Raw genomic sequence first — 17,415 nt, 5'->3', positions numbered from 1 at the left:
TTTTGGTCGGCCATATTTGTTGTACGCTGTTATGACTGGTAATTGGGAGGGGTGGACTTTCATTGTGGTTGAATGGGGCTCTGCATTATTGCATTCTGGCAGTATTTTTTAAAAACAAGGAAACAAACTCAGCCCTGCTTAATTAATTTCAATTCCAGATGTTCTTTCTACTCATGCAAGCCTCACTTTTTCTGTGTTTCATTTAGGAGGGATAAACCAGGAATTTTACTGGGAGACCGTCCTACACCACAAACATGTCTGGGGCGTCTGTAAAAGTCGCTGTTCGAGTCCGGCCCTTCAACTCCAGGGAGATAGGCAAGGAGTCCAAATGTATCATTCAGATGCAAGGCAAAACTACAAGTAAGTAGCCCACTGGTGTGCACACAAGGACACAAAACACACGTACACACACAAGACCAAACAGGGTCTGGAATCTGCAGGCCTGTCTGCTTATAGGGGAAGTTTGATGTATCACACATGCACTCCCGTGGTCTTCCTTTGGGGCTCTTTGCAGAGAACAGGAGAATGAGCAAACTGAATAGTGGCCGGTTGGGGACAAATGGCCTGAAAGAGAATAAAAGGCTCACAGAGCAAAATTCCTCCTCCTCCTCCTCCTCTGAAGGGGCCTGCATGCCTTCGGAGTCTCTGTGTGAGAAACGCTGAGCTGGTTCATACTGGGAGACCCAGGGGTCGCCACACAGCCTGGCCCGCTAATGCCTTCAATTCATCAAGGCTTTATCACACATGGATATGTCTGTTACTTTGTAGTTTATCATTTTGTTATCTCTTGGTGTACACAAACGGTTGTAAAGCACTTTTACAGTATGTATAAAGTGTACGGCCAGAAGTTAAACATTTACAATATGTACTGCTTTTTTATTTAGCTGGGGCTTGAGTTACGTTAGCCTTCTGACATTAAGGGAAAGTTTTACTGAATCTCTCGGATTATGCAGCTGTCCGCCGATTTGTCTAACCTTTGACAACACAGTATCAGGGATGAAGATGAATGTTGTATAGATGCATTGACTATGCTTTCATTTTTATATTGAGGATCAGCAGTTTCATGCTTTAGTCATTCTTGGCTTTTTTTTTTTATTGCCAATGGAAATGAAAAATAAAATATACACTAAAATCAAGTGTATTAATATATTATCTAAATATGTGTACTTGCAAAAAGTGTTAAATGTAATAATTCAATTATTATGCACATTTGAATTAATCATTGCATATCTTTCCATGAACATCACAGTCAATCTGTTGTGGTGCCCTGCATCACTGCCATCGTTTGAATCTATGATGATACATTAAAGGTTCGACAACAGCAGAGCAAGAACAGGAGACTTGAATGTGGTTTGTAGTCTCGTGATTCATCCTACCTTCTTGTGACTGAGTCATCAGCTACTGTCAAGTGCTAGCTGCCTCCTTACTCATGGTTGTGCTGTGTGTCCCATTTTTAGCGGACAGATGAACACAATCCCCCCCGACACTAGTATGGAAACATTTACTGACCTAGTAACAAGACAGCATGTGACGCCAGAAACCTGTTCTTCCAGCAGTTGCTCTCATATTTGCTTTGTCTGTCAGTCTTACCAGGCCCCATTAGACTAAGCCTTTATGAATCTTCCATAAGATCAAGTGTCCCTACCGGTTATGGCTCACTTGCCGTATATCTCTCAAACTCCACCAAAGAGAAGCTTTGTGTCAAATCCCCAGCACTTTTACTTCATATCCTTGGGTTTTCATCATGCCAATGTCACTCGGCGGTGCTGGAGGGTGACTCGTGGTTTGTAGCAGAACTGCAGTGGAATATGCAGTGTTTTGGGGGGGTTAGTGAGTGTGTGTGTGTGTGTGTGCTAGGGAGAGGAGGAGGCTGCAGTACTGCCTACTCTACCTCCTATCACATGGGCAGGTTGCAGAGCAGAACGGGAGGCTGGCAGGCGGCCATACTCTCCCTTCATCATTGCAGATGGTATGCTGAGAATGCTTTTGTTAGGATTCTGTGAGGTTGAATGCAACCTGGTGGCTCAAACGTGCACACAGTCATCCAACTTTCTTTTATTTTAAGCTAAGCTATTCAACAGTAGTTTGTTTTTGGAGGTGGTCCAGGTTCACACAATGTTTTAATGGATAGTCACATACTGTATTATGATTACGGTATGCAATTATGAGTCATTTCTTTTACTCAGTGATATGATTTTTACTTTTCATGACTACCAAGTGAGTTAATTCCCTAATTAAAACATCCAAAAACAAGTGGACTTTATTATTTTTGCTCCTATCAATGGCAGTGGATCTATGACTCATCACAACTTCATATTGTACTCTACAAAACATCCGTCTATTGAGTATTAATCCATGGAAGCTTCTCGAACCACCTCTGCACCACAATCCACTTCTCAATTTATGTTCAGATCTGATGTTTAGTATGTCACGCTGTTTTAATCAGAATCAGGTGCGATAGTGCGCAGGGCCTTTGGACGTCTATTATTTGATGGTGTCTTTGGCGATGGCTGACATTTTAATGAGACTAAGAGCTGCCTCGCAGAAATGGGATTCTTATGAGGTTGTTTGGTCAGCTTGTAGGTGTTTGGCAGATGTGTGGACGAGGCTGTGACACGCCCCGTATTGTTGTGAGGCACTCAAGGGCGGATGTGTCAACAACACCGAGAAAGAGAGTGCCTGGGGCCAAGGGCAGGATTCTCTCTCTCTCTCGCTCGCTCGCTCGCTCTCTATACTTGGAAACAAGTAAAGGCCTCTTTCAGTAGAAGCTCTTAAACATACCAGCGCTAATGGAATTATAAAGGGGGGACGCGATCGGGTGTTGCATTAGTTTGTGTTGGTGCTACAAATGTTGAAGAACGCCAGGTCACCCATAGCTTGCCTTCGTTGGGGCTCTGATGTGTCCTCGATGTTGGTCTCTGCCTTGTTATGTTCCCCCTCAGCCAATGACCAGACCCTCATGAATGCACTGCCAAAGATGGTTCATGGACCTCGCACAAGAGAAAGAGATGACATACGTTAGACCAGCGGTTCCCAAACCTTTTAGGCCGCGCACCCCCTTCTACATCCCGACCGGGTTCAGGCACCCCCAATCCCCCACACCTTAAAAAAAGAAGACGCAACGGAGCCTATTTATAGCCGCATAGAAATCGGACCAATGAGAGAACAGTTTGCTCGCGCGTGGCATTTGTTTACAATATTTAGTCCGCTGTTAAATGTTGCAGTGTGAACACAAACCGAACAAAGGGGCAACTGCAACATTGTATCATATTAATCCCTGAATCAGAACAAAGCAAACGAACTGAAGGTGTGAAAACGCCTGAAACACTGCAACAAAGTTTCAATAACTTTCAGTTACACAAGGCGTCACTTTTAAAGAGCAATCAGGATGGGGAGGACACACGCACAGACTCAGAGGCAGATTGCATCACATTCAATTTACAATTAACCACACATAGAATGAGACTGCAGTTGTTTTGGGCTGTTTTGTTACTCCTCCAATTTCGATATAAAAAATGTAAGGGGCTTTTGACTTGCACTGGCATGCTTGGTGTTCAGGTGGCGACGTAAATAAGAGGGTTTCAGACAGCTGTTAGCCAGAACCTCACTGCACACCACGCACTGTGGCTTTGGGGAATCTGCATTGCCAATCCAAGTGAAGCCCAGACACAGATACTTTTCATCATATTGCCTCTTTTTTTTCCCAGTCTGATGCTCTCTCGTTTCCTCTTTTTTACCTTGACTTGATGGGCCTATGTGCTCCCGATTTGTCTGTGCAATCCTTTCCTCCTTCCTCCGTCTCATCTTCCTCTGACTCCCGTTCGATTTCTTCTCCCGGTCTCTCCCCAACGCACCTCTCTGTTCCTCTCGCCTCCGATTCCTCTCTCTCTCTCTCCCTCTCTCTCTCTCTGTCCCTCTCCTCTTTTATGACTGATAGCTTCAGATGTCCCACCTGACAGTTTCCCAGATTTTAAGCCAGTTCATCTTTATTTCATATCATATTTGCATGAATGTTGTTGGGGGCCAGTAGTACAACCAATGTTGTAGGAGGGTGACCGTGGCTCACTGTGTTAAGAGGGTTGTCTGGGAACCGGAAGGTCACCAGCTCGATCCCCGACTGGGACGTGTCACGTGTCGAAGTGTACCTGAGCAATACACTGAACCCCCGGCTCCCCGGGGGCCGATCAATGGCAGCCCACTGCTCCCTATATACAGGGATGGGTCAAATGCAGTCGTCAAATTTCGTGAATGTGTAAAAATGTATATGACAATAAAAATGGTTTCTTCTTCTTCTTGAATGAATGAAGTTAGCTGTCAGCTGCACAAGCTAGGCTAGCTAGTGTACGTAAAAGACAGTCTATAATTCATGTAACCGAGCGTCTTGGGTTCGTGTATAAGGGCACTTATCATACAGTAGTAACTGGAGTCGGGAGATTAGACATCTTGTATCAGCCCACGGCTACTCTCTTTATTATTGTTTTCTCCTTTGGCCAGAGGCGGGGGTTGTGCCTTCGCTACGGCAACCCTCAAGGGACATATCATCATCATCATCATCATCAACACCAGAATGACAAACATGAGTCTGTTACATTCATGTTTTTATTTTGTGAAAATGATATTTAATAATAATTATTACACTATTAGACCACCATTACATTTTTCCTCTCGCGCACCCCCTAGAGGCAGCTCGCGCACCACACTTTGGGAATCCCTGCTAGACCATTACATTGACTTTAGTGGAACAAACCTGCGATCAGATCAGATTATTCCCACAGCATACTTTTTTACGTTCTAGGAGATGATTGCCGTTTCAAAAGATACCAGCCTAGCCTATCCACGTTCTCAAGAACTGGATGTTACACAATATCATCCCCTAAGCTAAGGGTAAACTAATTGACAATTTGAAGGAACAAATAGAAGGTCAACGCATCAATTAAACCTTTCACCTTTCAAAGACAATTTTGCTGAGTGTCCTCTCCGTATGAGCTAAGTGGGTGGTGACCTTACAAAAGCCCTGCAGGGAGGAATCCGCTCTGGTGTCGGTTACACGTAAGAGGACAGGAGGCCATCATCACAGCAGAAATGGCAATGCGCCCGTATCGTATGGATGAATCGTGGTCATTGAGGACAGAGCTGGCTGGCAGAACAAGTGGATTGGGAGCATGGGTTTGGTTGAGGGATGGTCATCCTGCTGCGGAACCCATTGCAGACGGGGCCGATTGACCTGATTAGGACTAGTATAATCCACAGGCTGGCCTCAGGTCGCCACGCCCTGCTGCCGTAATCCCGATGACCCTTGTAGGTGTACATCTGACTACGCGCACCCACTCGGGGTGTCGCATTCCTCGGCGCCTCATGCTGAGGTTGTTTTGGAGCGACACACATTTGGCAACATGGACTACTTACACACTCCAGACTGACCTCCTAATGAGGAGGGAGGACAGGCAGATGTCCGTGTCTGTGATCCCGCTCATGCTGCGTCTCAGGACTTTCAGACCAGAGGTGCATATGCATGTCGTGCAACTCATCCGGTTTTCAGTACACCATTCTGTAACCGCGACTTGGGCCCCGGAGCACACGGCCTGTGTGAGCAGGGCGTGACGGCGGCTTCTATGAACTGCTGCGTCTCTCGCACGTGAGCAATGTCCACACAGACGGCTTTGATGTTGCTGCACGTGGAAGTTCTGCGGGACTTTTTCACCATAATAATCGGGAAGAGACGATAATCTTACACGTCGGCGCGCGAGGAATTGTATCTATCAGGTTTTCTATGACGACCAGATCCTGTTATTGAAGTTTTTTTCATCTTGTCTGAAAATGAGACCGGCATTAACATTTCCAGTTTGTTTTGGTGTAATTCTGTTCATGCAATCAACCGTTCAGTATTATATTTATTGTGCTGTAAAATAAAAAATTGCAGTTTCTATTAATATTGCAAAGTAAAATGTGGCACAGTCATGTTGGCTTTTCCCAGTGGTGCTGAATCATTGTTCATTAATAAGTGTTAGAAACCACAACGTGCCATTGCGTGTGAAGGGATAGGCTGAATGCTGGAATGTGAAAGTGATAAACGCCTTCTCTCACTAAATTGCGGTTTCAGCTTTGTAGCTGAGAAAGCCAGTTGTGGTTTTCTTTCCACAACTTATGTTGACTCTTCACAGCCTGCTCAATTGTTTGCTTTTGTTCTCAGCTTGTGCCCATATTTAAACAGAAGTCTTGACGCCTCGTTGCTTTAGTGCTGCGTCAATTTTACTTGTCAAACTGTTCTATGTTAGTATGTTAACAAATTGTAATCATCTTTAATTATGGCCTTAAAATCTGTAGAAACAAACTTTTGGAAGATATCGCAACATCTGGAAACATCAGACATGGTAGAAAAATGTATAGTTGAAACAGTGATGATGTCACCCTCAGGCTGACATCATCACTGTTTCAACTATACATTTTTCTAACTGTTGGAATGTTTCTCCTGTTAACATTATAGGGCCTGAAGATCTGCGAGATATCTTACAAAGAAAGGTGTTCTTGGTGATGAAAACCTGAATCTTGTGAGATTATGGTCTCATGGTTTATCACGTTTTTTTGCTTATGTAGAAGGAAGTGGTGTTCTGTCAGTTCTGTGCCTCTTTTCGTTCTGTGTTCTAATAACAGTTGAGCAAGCTTGACATCTGACAGAACCTTTCCTGTAATATTTAGTAATGCTACCTCTGTTCAACGGTAACATTACTATGTATGTCAAATTAAATTGGTGTCACAATCTTCACAGACACATTGTGTGTAGTCTCACCTTAAAGTAACGATGTGGAACATTCAACATTTTGTGTTTATTTTGGCTGTCCCTGTGGACAAAAGCGGTGGTGTTTCAGAGCACCAGACTCCTTTTTAGAAAACCTCATTTGACTGCAGCAAGGTCTGACATTCTGCACTGCGCAGTCCTGGTTTTGGTTCTCCCGTTCCTCCTTTACCTCCAGCAGGCCCAGCAATACAGCCTGGGCTTCCAGCGGGCGTGGTGTCGGTGTTGGCTCTAAGCGACGACCGGCGGAGCAGCGAGGCGAAGCTCTGCTCCTGGCTGGCGAGTTGCTGCTGGGTCTGTCTGTGGCGGGCTGGTCGCTGCCAGAGGCCCCGCTGGAGTCTGAGCTGAAAGAGTTTCTTGTAAACCTGCATGATTTCGTCTAATTTTGCCAAAATCCGATCCTTTTGTTGCTATTTATTTGGATATACATGATGTCTAGCATCCCAACTGGAAAACACGTGATATTTTTTCTTTTTGAAACTAAGGGGTCGAGATTTAGGATTGGTCAATTAGTTTCTTTGTAAAGGATCTCACATAGCATACTAGCTACAGTGATGAAGTGTCTGTCAGTTCTCACCTTTTTTTTCACATCATCCTCAAGATGGACCAAGTGTACGTACATCCAGACAAAAATACTCCGCTGCAAGACAAAAACGTAACTGTTGGGCACAAATGGCGTCCGCTCACCGTTCGCCTCCAAATGGTTGATTTCTTATTACAGTAGAATGTAATAGCATCTAGTGGTGAGGCTTCAGATTGCATCCAACTGAACACTCCTCCGCTCACCTCTCCTTTTCCAAGCGTGTCAGAGAACTTCGTCGGCCATCGGGTCACAATAGAATGAAAAATGCCCTTTTAGAGCCAGTGTTTGGTTTGTCCATTCTGGGTTACCGTAGACACATGGTGGTGCAGCTCTGTGACAAGGACATAAAGGGCTTATTCTAAGCTAACAAAAACACATTGTTTCTTATTTTCAGGGGATTATACACTAATTAAATCATAGTTGCGTATTATATTCCATTTCTGTGAAGGGACTCCTCTTAAATACACGCTGTTCCTTTAATGCAACGTTTCGATCTGTTAAGATCTTCCTCTGGCCAAAGGAAGTTCTTAACTGATCGAAGCGTTGAGAGAAAGAGAACAAAACCATTTGGAGCCTAACTGTGTGCAGAGTCTGCAGACCTCGTTTCACCTCATCATTTTTAGCCCACTCTCTATTCCTGCCTGTGATGAGGTTGAGTGGAAACTGTGGAATCGGAGGAGAGGATGGGATTGGAGCCTACTCGAGGGAGAGGGGGGGGGGGGTGATGTAAACGCAGCCACAGCAGCAAAGTTAAGTTGTGCACGAGCACTATTCACGTGTAGGACAGCGTGAGGCAGCATCGCATACAGTCGCCCGGATAGAGGTGGTGATGCTGATTTCAGTCAATACGACTGGAGGTTAAGAAATAATATTAATGCAGTTGAGCCAAAACTAAAGAATAGGCCAAGCTATTGTATTTTCATCCGTCACTGTGTTGTCATCAAATGTCTGGCCTCTTCATCTCATTATTTTCATATCCACATACACCAATGGTATCAGATAATTGTTATGATTTTACAATGCTGTTGGCCTTGTTTTAGGAATTTAGAGGCAACTGCCACCGGAAACAAATGTCTTAAATACCGACACCAAGGATAATCAGTCTTAATAGCAGATCACCAGCTATGCATATAATAACTTGGGATTTCTGTTTCCTAGAAGACAACAAGATAAGATGCTCACAGTTGTGGGGACTCTGCTTCGATTAGCTTTTGGCATCCAGACCACACAAATCCATTAATGTTAGTCATATTACCAGAGACAAAAGGCCAACCGCTCGCCCTCCCTCACAGGACAAAGTGGAATAACACCATGCTGAATTAGTCTGCTGAGATACAGTTCAGCCAAATCCTGAAATGTGTCCTAGTTTTACAGCATCACCCAATCACTTGAAGGGTTTCAGAGATCGCCTGTACAACAAAGGGGTCACCAGCTGTTTTTTGGGCATGGAGGAGGAGGAATTAGGAGTGTGTTTGTGTGTGTATATGTGCGCCTGTGCATCAACATGTACCAGGCACATGGTAGGTATGGTCACATGCCTGATTTTCTTCCATGCTTATGATCCTATACAACCATGTGAATCTGACTTCCTAACTAAGGTCTTACTCATTAAGCTATGCAAATCAGATTGTGCCCCGAGCAGCCCACATCCATCATCATGTGTCGATGTTCTGGTGATGCAGTCGGGGGGATGGTGTCTTTATTTTAAAGTTATGGTTCTCCTGGCTTGCTCCTTTTGCCTTCTCTTTGGTTCATTGCCCAAGTTGGGTGAAATGGCTGCACTTTCCCACATTCAAGAGAGTGAATGTGATTTTGGTGTTTGTGCCCTGACCGACACAGCTCTTTTTACCAGACTATGTTGTTCGGTTTCCTCCCACAGTCTGAGGGCTGAATACAGAGACAAACTGGAGAGCTTTGCAGTCCAGGCACGGGAAGCTTGGTGGTGGGCCTGATGTTAACTTTGTATTATTCATGAGTAAGAAGTCGGGGGGGAGGGGGGGGGGGTTTGAAACCTTAATTAATAAGACAGAAGTCTGTCTTGGCTTCTGGAATCCTCTGCTGCTCCAAAATGGAGCCGTTTCATGTCACAGTGAAGCTAATTGAGATCTGTAGTATACGCGCAGGTACATTTTTCTCGATCTCTCCGTCCTCCACAGTGACGATGCTGGATAAAAGGGGGTTAGCCATCCGACATTAACTTGAGGCATCACTTGCTCATCCATAATGTTTTCTGGCTTCACAGAACATATTAAATATTTTTTACATTTAAAGATGTGTGGGCCAGAGTTGTATTCATGATGTCACGGTGCTTACATAAAGCCAGAGAGCATTTAAAGCGAGACTTGGGTCTCTGAGTTAGTTGAGGAAATCCAGGTCACTGCAGGTCACATTATAATGCGACGCCAGTGTTCTATAGTGTATTTCTATCTCTTTCAGTTTGTTTTGTTTTGAAGTGGGGCTGTATGAGGTATTTATCCATAGCTAGTGTATCATCTACAGGAGATGGCCTTTCCTCTAGGTGGCTAAAGTCAGTTTTGTCCACAGCAGCACATTGTCTGCTTCTCCAAGCTTTGCTGCGTGGTGACCGTCATCTACTGTAGGTGATGCACCGACTATAGATAAGTAGGCAACCTCATACAACCCAGCTTAAAAACTATTAACTAACTATCCCTGTTATCCAGCACATGCGGACCCACGTCCCTAAAGTTCATTATCAAAAGGTCGACACAGGCAAGTTTGACTTGTCAATCTATTAAGTGCTATTTTTAAACTGTAAAATAGCTGTGGTGGTGTTGCTATAGCTCTCCATGACACAGGATGTGTTTGGAAAGCCCCCGATCTTTCGTTTCAGCACCTGCACGGAGGAGAATATCCTTCTTGGACCTGATCCAGGAGCATCATTGCCTCTTTGAGCTGTGAAAACAGCTGAAAACCCTGACTACGGATCCTGTATCATTTTGTTAATATTAACAATGTCATCACCCATGTCATCACCTGAGAGGTTGCCTGATATCCCTCTCTTTGTTGTCGTCCTGTCTTTGTTTAGCTTTTGAATGGAGTCCTGCTGACTTGGCATGTTGTCTCTGTCTGACGGCCTCTAGAAGCGTCTCTTTTGTCTCTGTTATCCTGAACTCTGAGTCTGCGTGAGCTGCTAATATCAGACGGCACTCGCAGCCCGAGCTAGCTATCGGTGTCGTTGTGCTGGGAGCATTGTATGATTTGGCGGCGAGTTTGGCGGAAAGGTTGGGGTGGCTGAAATCTGTCCATTCCTTCTTGTCACTGACAGTCTGTCGGCATGCAAAGCACTAGCTGCCATCTGCTACTGTATAAATAGACAGTAGTCAGAGCTGGAACAGCTGGCACATAGGCCAGGGCAGCGCTCTTTCCCTCTGCTTTCTAGCTAGAAAGGAAACTCCACCTAAAGCCATTTTAATGTACGTTTTACTTTTTGGCATTGAGTTGTTAAAAGCAAACACTTCTGGGGAAAAAAACCCAATTTTTTCCAATTATGATATGAAGCTCATTTGTGTGTCTACAGGCACTAGGCCTATTATTATTTAAACAATTCTGAAGACTTCTGATTTGTTAATGCCATTTTAACGTGAAATGACATTTTTTGGGTAAGAGATGTGGAGAAATCCTGAAGCCAAATGTTTGTACATAATAAGAATAAACGGCATGCTCTCCCACAAAATAGTTTTTGTCTTTTCTCTGCACTGTCACTCTGGACATGTTCTGGGGAAAGGAAAGTTGCTGACCAGCTGTATATTTCCTGCCCAAATCGGATACCCTTAAATAACCTCATTTATTTGGGTGCATGTAAACACCGTAACTGAATATATTTCAATATATATATATATATATATATATATATATATATATATATATATATATATTTTTTTTTTTTTTTTTTTTACAACAAATGTAAAATCTTAAATGACAAATCTTTGTAAAAATATATTTTTTAAATGCTATCAATTGCTTTCAATTTGCAGCTTACATTTAGCTGACTTCAGTCACTTTCCAATGAAAACATTGAAAGTTTTTTCTAAATGTGGGGATCACATGGGTCGGGGTAAGGCGGTGTGAAGAATGTCATTGTGATGGAGGGGACTGGGCACAAAAAGCGTTGTCATAACGGATTACCTAATGTGTTTTGCGGGCTCTGTTAACAATTGCAATACCCTGCATTCAGTGCATTGTTCTGGTGTCTTCCTATGCTTTTTCCCCTCCTCTTCCCCCGGTAGAAAGAGAAAAATGACGTGATCGGCATCTGAGTAGAAACAGGATTTGTTAGTAGGAACTCGGTGCCTTCCTTTACTGTTGCACGTTTTAATTTGATGTAGTGGCTCATCAATAGACTGAAATAAAAGTATTATTGCAGTTTGTTTGTCTCGGTGGATGGCGCTGATGTGGATTTTAGTGTGAAGGGTCACGTCTCCTGGCTAGTCGAACTCATCTGCCTGCCTGGAAAGTTCCAGGTTTCTTTTGGCAGGAGTACTCGACACAGAGGAGTGTTGAATTGCTGTATAGATATTGTATTTAATGAAAGGCCACAGGGCATCTCCCTGACCAGAAGTGAAAGTGCACTTTATCCAGAGGGGTACTGAAGATACCACGTGTCTGTTTCTGTTGTGGAGATGTTGTATGTGCTGTTGTGGCTGCAACAAGCTCAGCTGTTTGTCAAATGAGCACAGCAGTGCTCAGACGCTACTTTTAGCCCTCGGCTTTGAGCTGCGTCCAGTGACAACTCTGTCACCTGTGCTGCAGCCCTGGCAACCGAGCCATCACACACTCTCTTCCAGAAACACTGGATACAACACGCAGAGCGTTTCTGTGACCACGTCAGAACGCGGCCCATCCCGTCTTAATGCTCCTTATTTAAGACTGAACATCGATATTGGCTCCATCCGTACTGTGGCACTGCTCGGCCCATCGGCTCGTGTCAGCAGCTGCTTTGCTTCACCACTCGTGCACAAACTGTGACCCAGGTGTGCATTTGTAATGTATGGCGACGCAAAAAACATTTGAGCAGTGACTGTATTGATTTCTCTTTACAGGGCACACCAAAGGTTAGGCTTTTATTTTGGTGTGTTTCCTTTACTGTCACCCCAAATGTAATGAACACAAAACAACACGCTCACATTCCGTGTACTGATGTAAGCGTTTGGGTTGCTTTGGTGCGGTTGGTGTAAACAACACTCTTTATTTATTTTTTTATTTGTTTAATAATAAAATAATATTCTTTAGCAGTGAACCGTTACATCACACTGCTGACCATATGCACACAGACCCCCGGGATGCTATTAAAATGTCTGTCTTGCTGAAAGAAGCACACATTACAATTCTGCACAGGTATTATTTCTCCGAATGCCCGGGTTCTCTTAGAAACTCATCCATTAGTTTTGCTTTATATTTCATTGTTTATTTCATGCCCTTATCTCCTCCCTGTGATCACGAAGAGACATCGACCAGCTCAAACGTACAGCTAGCAGGTCCTTAGAGGGTTACTGGAGAGGCAGTTAGTTCAGCCATTGTCTTCTGGTCCCAGGTGACTGGGTCTAGCTTTTAGTCCCCATCTGGTGTGCAGAGACCTCTTAACAACCTAATTACTGCGGGGTACCATTGCTTTCCTGGCCAGATTATAGGCCCCATGTTGAACACTGGAACACAAAATGTCTGCTGGCTGCGACCAGCTGAGGGATGTCCTTTTAGATGGCAGGATGTGGTTAGTTAACTCTGGTCTCCACCCTGCCTTGAAATGGAAAGCTCCTGTGGAGTGCCAGCATCACATCAGTCCTGTATTTTGTGGAAGAGGAATTGAAAATGCAGAACTTTGGCATTTTGGACAAATGCACAATTAAACTGTCCTCATATGGCATCTGCATGGGGTTCTCTAGCTCGAGAGAATAGTGTCTCCTAAATAGTCTCCCACACATGGCATGACATCCCTTTATGTAACTGAAGTTAAGTGTTGTTTGATGGCCTGATGGCGACACAGGAATGATAAGTGTGTGTGCGTGTGCGTGCGCGCCTCACACTCACACATTGACTTCCTGCCTGTGGACCTTCAGTTTAGGGTTACCTGGTATTTAGGCTGCAGCCAATCAATGCATTCCTTCTGTTCAACCAAGGGTAGTGCTTTGGGATTTGTAAATTATGAAATGTTTGTACTTCACTATAATATTAAATGTTCTATTTACAAAGTATTTAAAAGGCTTTTGTGTTGTAAAAGTTGGTTCTGTAATTGCTTATGGAGTCTGACATAAGTAGCTTAATGTCTCAGTTACAAATCCTAAAGCTTTTCTCATGTCTTGTCTTTTGCATGTTGTAGGATTTTTAAAGGATCCTGAAATCAGTTTGATAAATGAGTGTCTTTTTCCATAAACCTGCATTAAGTAGTTCTGTATAGTTTGTACAAAGCAGTTATGGGAGAGGAGACAATGCGGGAGAGGAGAGAAAACGGAACACAATGTGCCGCATCCTCCCCGTCTGTGCCAAGTTGAGGTTGTTATGGCAACCAGAATTTGGTCCTGCACCTGTTGCCATGGTTGAGAAAGAGGTAGTGATGACGTTTATTCGGCAGCAGAATTCGTCTGCCTTTTTAAGTCGAGGAAGTGACTCTGATGGGAATATTTACTATAAATGGAACGCAGAGGAATTCCTCATTGACGTGTTAATTTGTCTGCTATTACTATCTATGTGTCAGTGCTGCTTGTGTAGAGTCTTCTTCTACGAGTGATGTGCAAGGGTGTAAAGTGAACAGAGTGACTGATATTCAGCTGGAAGATATGGGGGTACAAGTAATTAGAAATCAGAATGCACTAACCCTTCACCAGCCCTTACTGCATCCTTGCCGTTAATATACATTTAGAGACTCTTGCATGAGAGACCCACTTGTGTGACGCACTGGCAGGACCACATGTGTGGAGCAGCTATCTGTTCTGAGAGCGATGGAGTGGGCAATCGGATGAGCCGTTCACATGACACGTCGTGAGCGTGATTCACCTCTAGGATTTGAGCAGTCTCCCACTTGGCTGCTGCCATGCAGCTTTGCTGTGCTTGGGTACACTTTCACACCACGACATCCACCCTGTTCGCCGGTGAGAGCCCATGAACAGACGGGGGGAAAGTGACTCGGGGATTAGAAAGCTCGCGTTATTTGAATTTGGCTGACACTGAATGACTCTGAATTAGACTGTCTCTTCATTAATAGCCACTGTAGATTGCTCCAGGAAAGGGGAGTAGGGGCACTGGTAACTTAAATCCCCCTTCATCTCTTCATGCCCTAGCTCTAATTTCCCATTGGAGACAGGTCAAAGGTGAAATTGGGCTTTATTTAGCCACCTGGTTTGCTGTATCCTCTTGCAGTGCCCAATATGGACGCTACTGCTCCGCATGTGCACCTTAACCTTTTTGAAGACGATTGAAGAATGCATTGTTTTTTTTTACCTGTGCTAGGTTGTCACTACCTGCGTTTCAGTGCAATGCAAGCTGCTATATTTAGCATGAAGCAGTTGGTGTTCTGGTTTCTGAGGACACGCTGTGCTTTTCTGTCAGCATGTGACCTGTGGAGGGTGATATACAATCCCTGTCTCTCCACATCTCCTGCATTATTGATAAGCGTGCTGAAACACATGAAGCCCTCTGCCTGGGACATCTTTATGCAAAAGCCTCTCAAGCACCCTCATGTCGAGGAGCCAGACCTGCCTTTAATTTGCCCATTAGCGAAGCACCGAATTTGCATTAAATGGAGATAATTAGTACTTATGGGTCCACACTTGAGATTTGCTTGGACATAGCGGGGAAAGAAATAGCTCATTTTGTTCTTACAAAGATGCCTATTCACAGTGTTTCCTTTCACTCTGCCTTAGGTTTCTATTGTTGCTCTGTTTGGATTGTTGCTAGGCCCGTGAGCACACCCCTTGGTCCCTCCAAACCTTTTCATTAGCCTCTTTGCCTCCTCCCCTTCACCTTCCCCCTCTTTACTGACGGTGGAGGTATGCGTTTGTCTGTGTAGCCTGAGTGAACTCTCCGCTCTGGCCCCTGATGCAAGGCAGGTTAGTCAATAAAAGTGCACTTTGTTTAAGACGGGGGTTCGAGGCACAACTGGGATATAGATGTCCACAAATATCCTACAGTAATTTCTTAATCTCCTTTTCTCTCCGTCACATATCCAGTGCAGGGTGTGGGAAGCTTAAACACAAGTCCCAGGGGTACGAGCAAGCATGGTTGAGAGGGATGACATGCCGGGCATGGCTGCAGATTCTTCCTCATTAAGAAATGTCTGTGTGGCCATAGGGAATAGCAGGGCAGAGCAGAAATACTGTGTCATCATAGCAGATACAACAGGTGCAGGTGGTATAGTGAGAATAGGTGACATGTGTTATTTAAACTCTGTATTGTTGGTCTCTGTGTTATCAATGCATAGTACGAATAAAGAAACTGATTACAGATGGTGTGTTTTGGGAAAGGTTGACGCAACAGTTGCAGTTCTCAAAAAAGCTGATGTTTTATAATCCGTCACTAGTCGGTGAGTTTCAGTTCCAAATATATCAGTTGATGCTCTGATTAAAGAACATATTCTTGTAAAGATTGACTCATTGTTTGCCAACAATATACAATAAATCTGTAAACGGGGTCCATTTTGAAACTAAGATGTTACATTTCGTGTTTTTTGAGAAGGTTCAGGAGGAATATATAAATCTCTTTAAATGAGGGATGGGAGTTTGGTGTGATGTTGATGTTGAAGCAACATTTTATTCAAACTCCTTTCTTAACTAATCTGACTGAGATAAAACGAGCGAGAAAACAAAAGAAAGTGTCAGAACAACAACACAAAAAAAGTAAACAGAAACATATTTGACTTGATGCTCTAAACTAGAAGACAACACATTAATTAGACACAAAGGCAATAGGCTTGCAAATATACTTCAAGGCCAGGATACAAACCTATGTTTCAATGATTAGTTGATTAAAGATTCCCGGCCATAATTCAAATTACTGCAAAGAAGCAACTTTTGCTGGATACTAAATTGTGGCTGAAAGGATTGAATCAAAATCTTAGTCCAGTGACTCAACAGATGATGAAGCATGAATTGATTAACTCCAGGTAGGCCTTCAGATGAAACTGCAAGACCTTGAGACTAGTTCTTGTCTCGGTTTCACATTCAAACCAGATGTTATCTTCCACATTACTAATTTTGTTCTTTCCCTCCAGCTATTCTCAACCCCAAAGCCCCAAAGGAACCAGCAAAGACCTTCAGTTTTGATTACTCCTACTGGTCACACACTACGGTGAGTTTGAGCATTTTCTCTCTTCCATAGTTCAGTGTAATGACCATATATATATTCATGTTGAAATACCACAAGTTTATTGAAATTCTATACATTTAAGTCCTCCGTCTTTCCCACAGCCGGAGGACTCCAGCTTTGCATCACAGAACCTTGTGTTCAATGATATTGGCAAGGAGATGCTGGCACATGCGTTCGAGGGCTACAACGTCTGCATCTTTGCTTATGGCCAGACAGGATCTGGCAAATCCTACACCATGATGGGCAAGCAGGAGGAGGGGCAGGAAGGAATCATTCCCATGGTTTGTCCTGCACTACATCTTTCTGATTTTACTGAATTGCATAGCAGAGATTAAGAGACTTTGCCCGCTGTATTTTTGACTCATGCAACGTGACTTCAATGTTTAACATAACGCGTGAATCACAGTCTTGGACACTTTCTGTAATACAAAAACAGTTTTTACCGGTTATCTTCAGTCATATCATTTCAAACCAAATCGATCCACCACAGCAATGTTCAGAGTGCAACTTCACGGTGCCTTCACATTTCTTCTTTTTGCCTGCTTAACATCCTCATCTTCCTGTGTTTCACTTCAACGTTTTAAATTGTCAGTCAACTGTTTTGAGTCAATGCTCGCTTCCCTTAGTAGCCACCACCTGGTTTAGGAAAAACTGCAATAGTGAGGGGGACGTCTTGTCAGATATTTCTTACATTGTATTTTCCAACCTTTATTCATTCTAGCGT

The 17,415-nt window shown here is 43.7% G+C and overlaps 1 protein-coding gene across 7 annotated transcripts in view; it reads left to right on the top strand.

Annotated features, from left to right (window-relative positions):
• The window catches only part of kif1b (kinesin family member 1B), a 56,523-nt gene that overhangs the window by 1,163 nt on the left and 37,945 nt on the right, over window positions 1–17,415 (top strand). For all 7 annotated transcript variants that reach the window (XM_079273180.1, XM_079273179.1, XM_079273182.1 and 4 more), the window contains exons 2-4: window positions 207–360; window positions 16,597–16,673; window positions 16,793–16,972. In XM_079273180.1, coding sequence (XP_079129306.1) covers window positions 255–360; window positions 16,597–16,673; window positions 16,793–16,972 — 363 coding nt within the window. In that variant the 5' untranslated portion in view covers window positions 207–254. The remainder of the gene's footprint in view (window positions 1–206; window positions 361–16,596; window positions 16,674–16,792; window positions 16,973–17,415) is intronic.

The sequence above is a fragment of the Melanostigma gelatinosum genome, assembly GCF_949748355.1.
Source record: "Melanostigma gelatinosum genome assembly, chromosome: 8".
In the NCBI taxonomy this organism is placed as follows: Eukaryota; Metazoa; Chordata; class Actinopteri; order Perciformes; family Zoarcidae; genus Melanostigma; species Melanostigma gelatinosum.
This window is presented reverse-complemented; position numbering and strand designations above follow the sequence as displayed.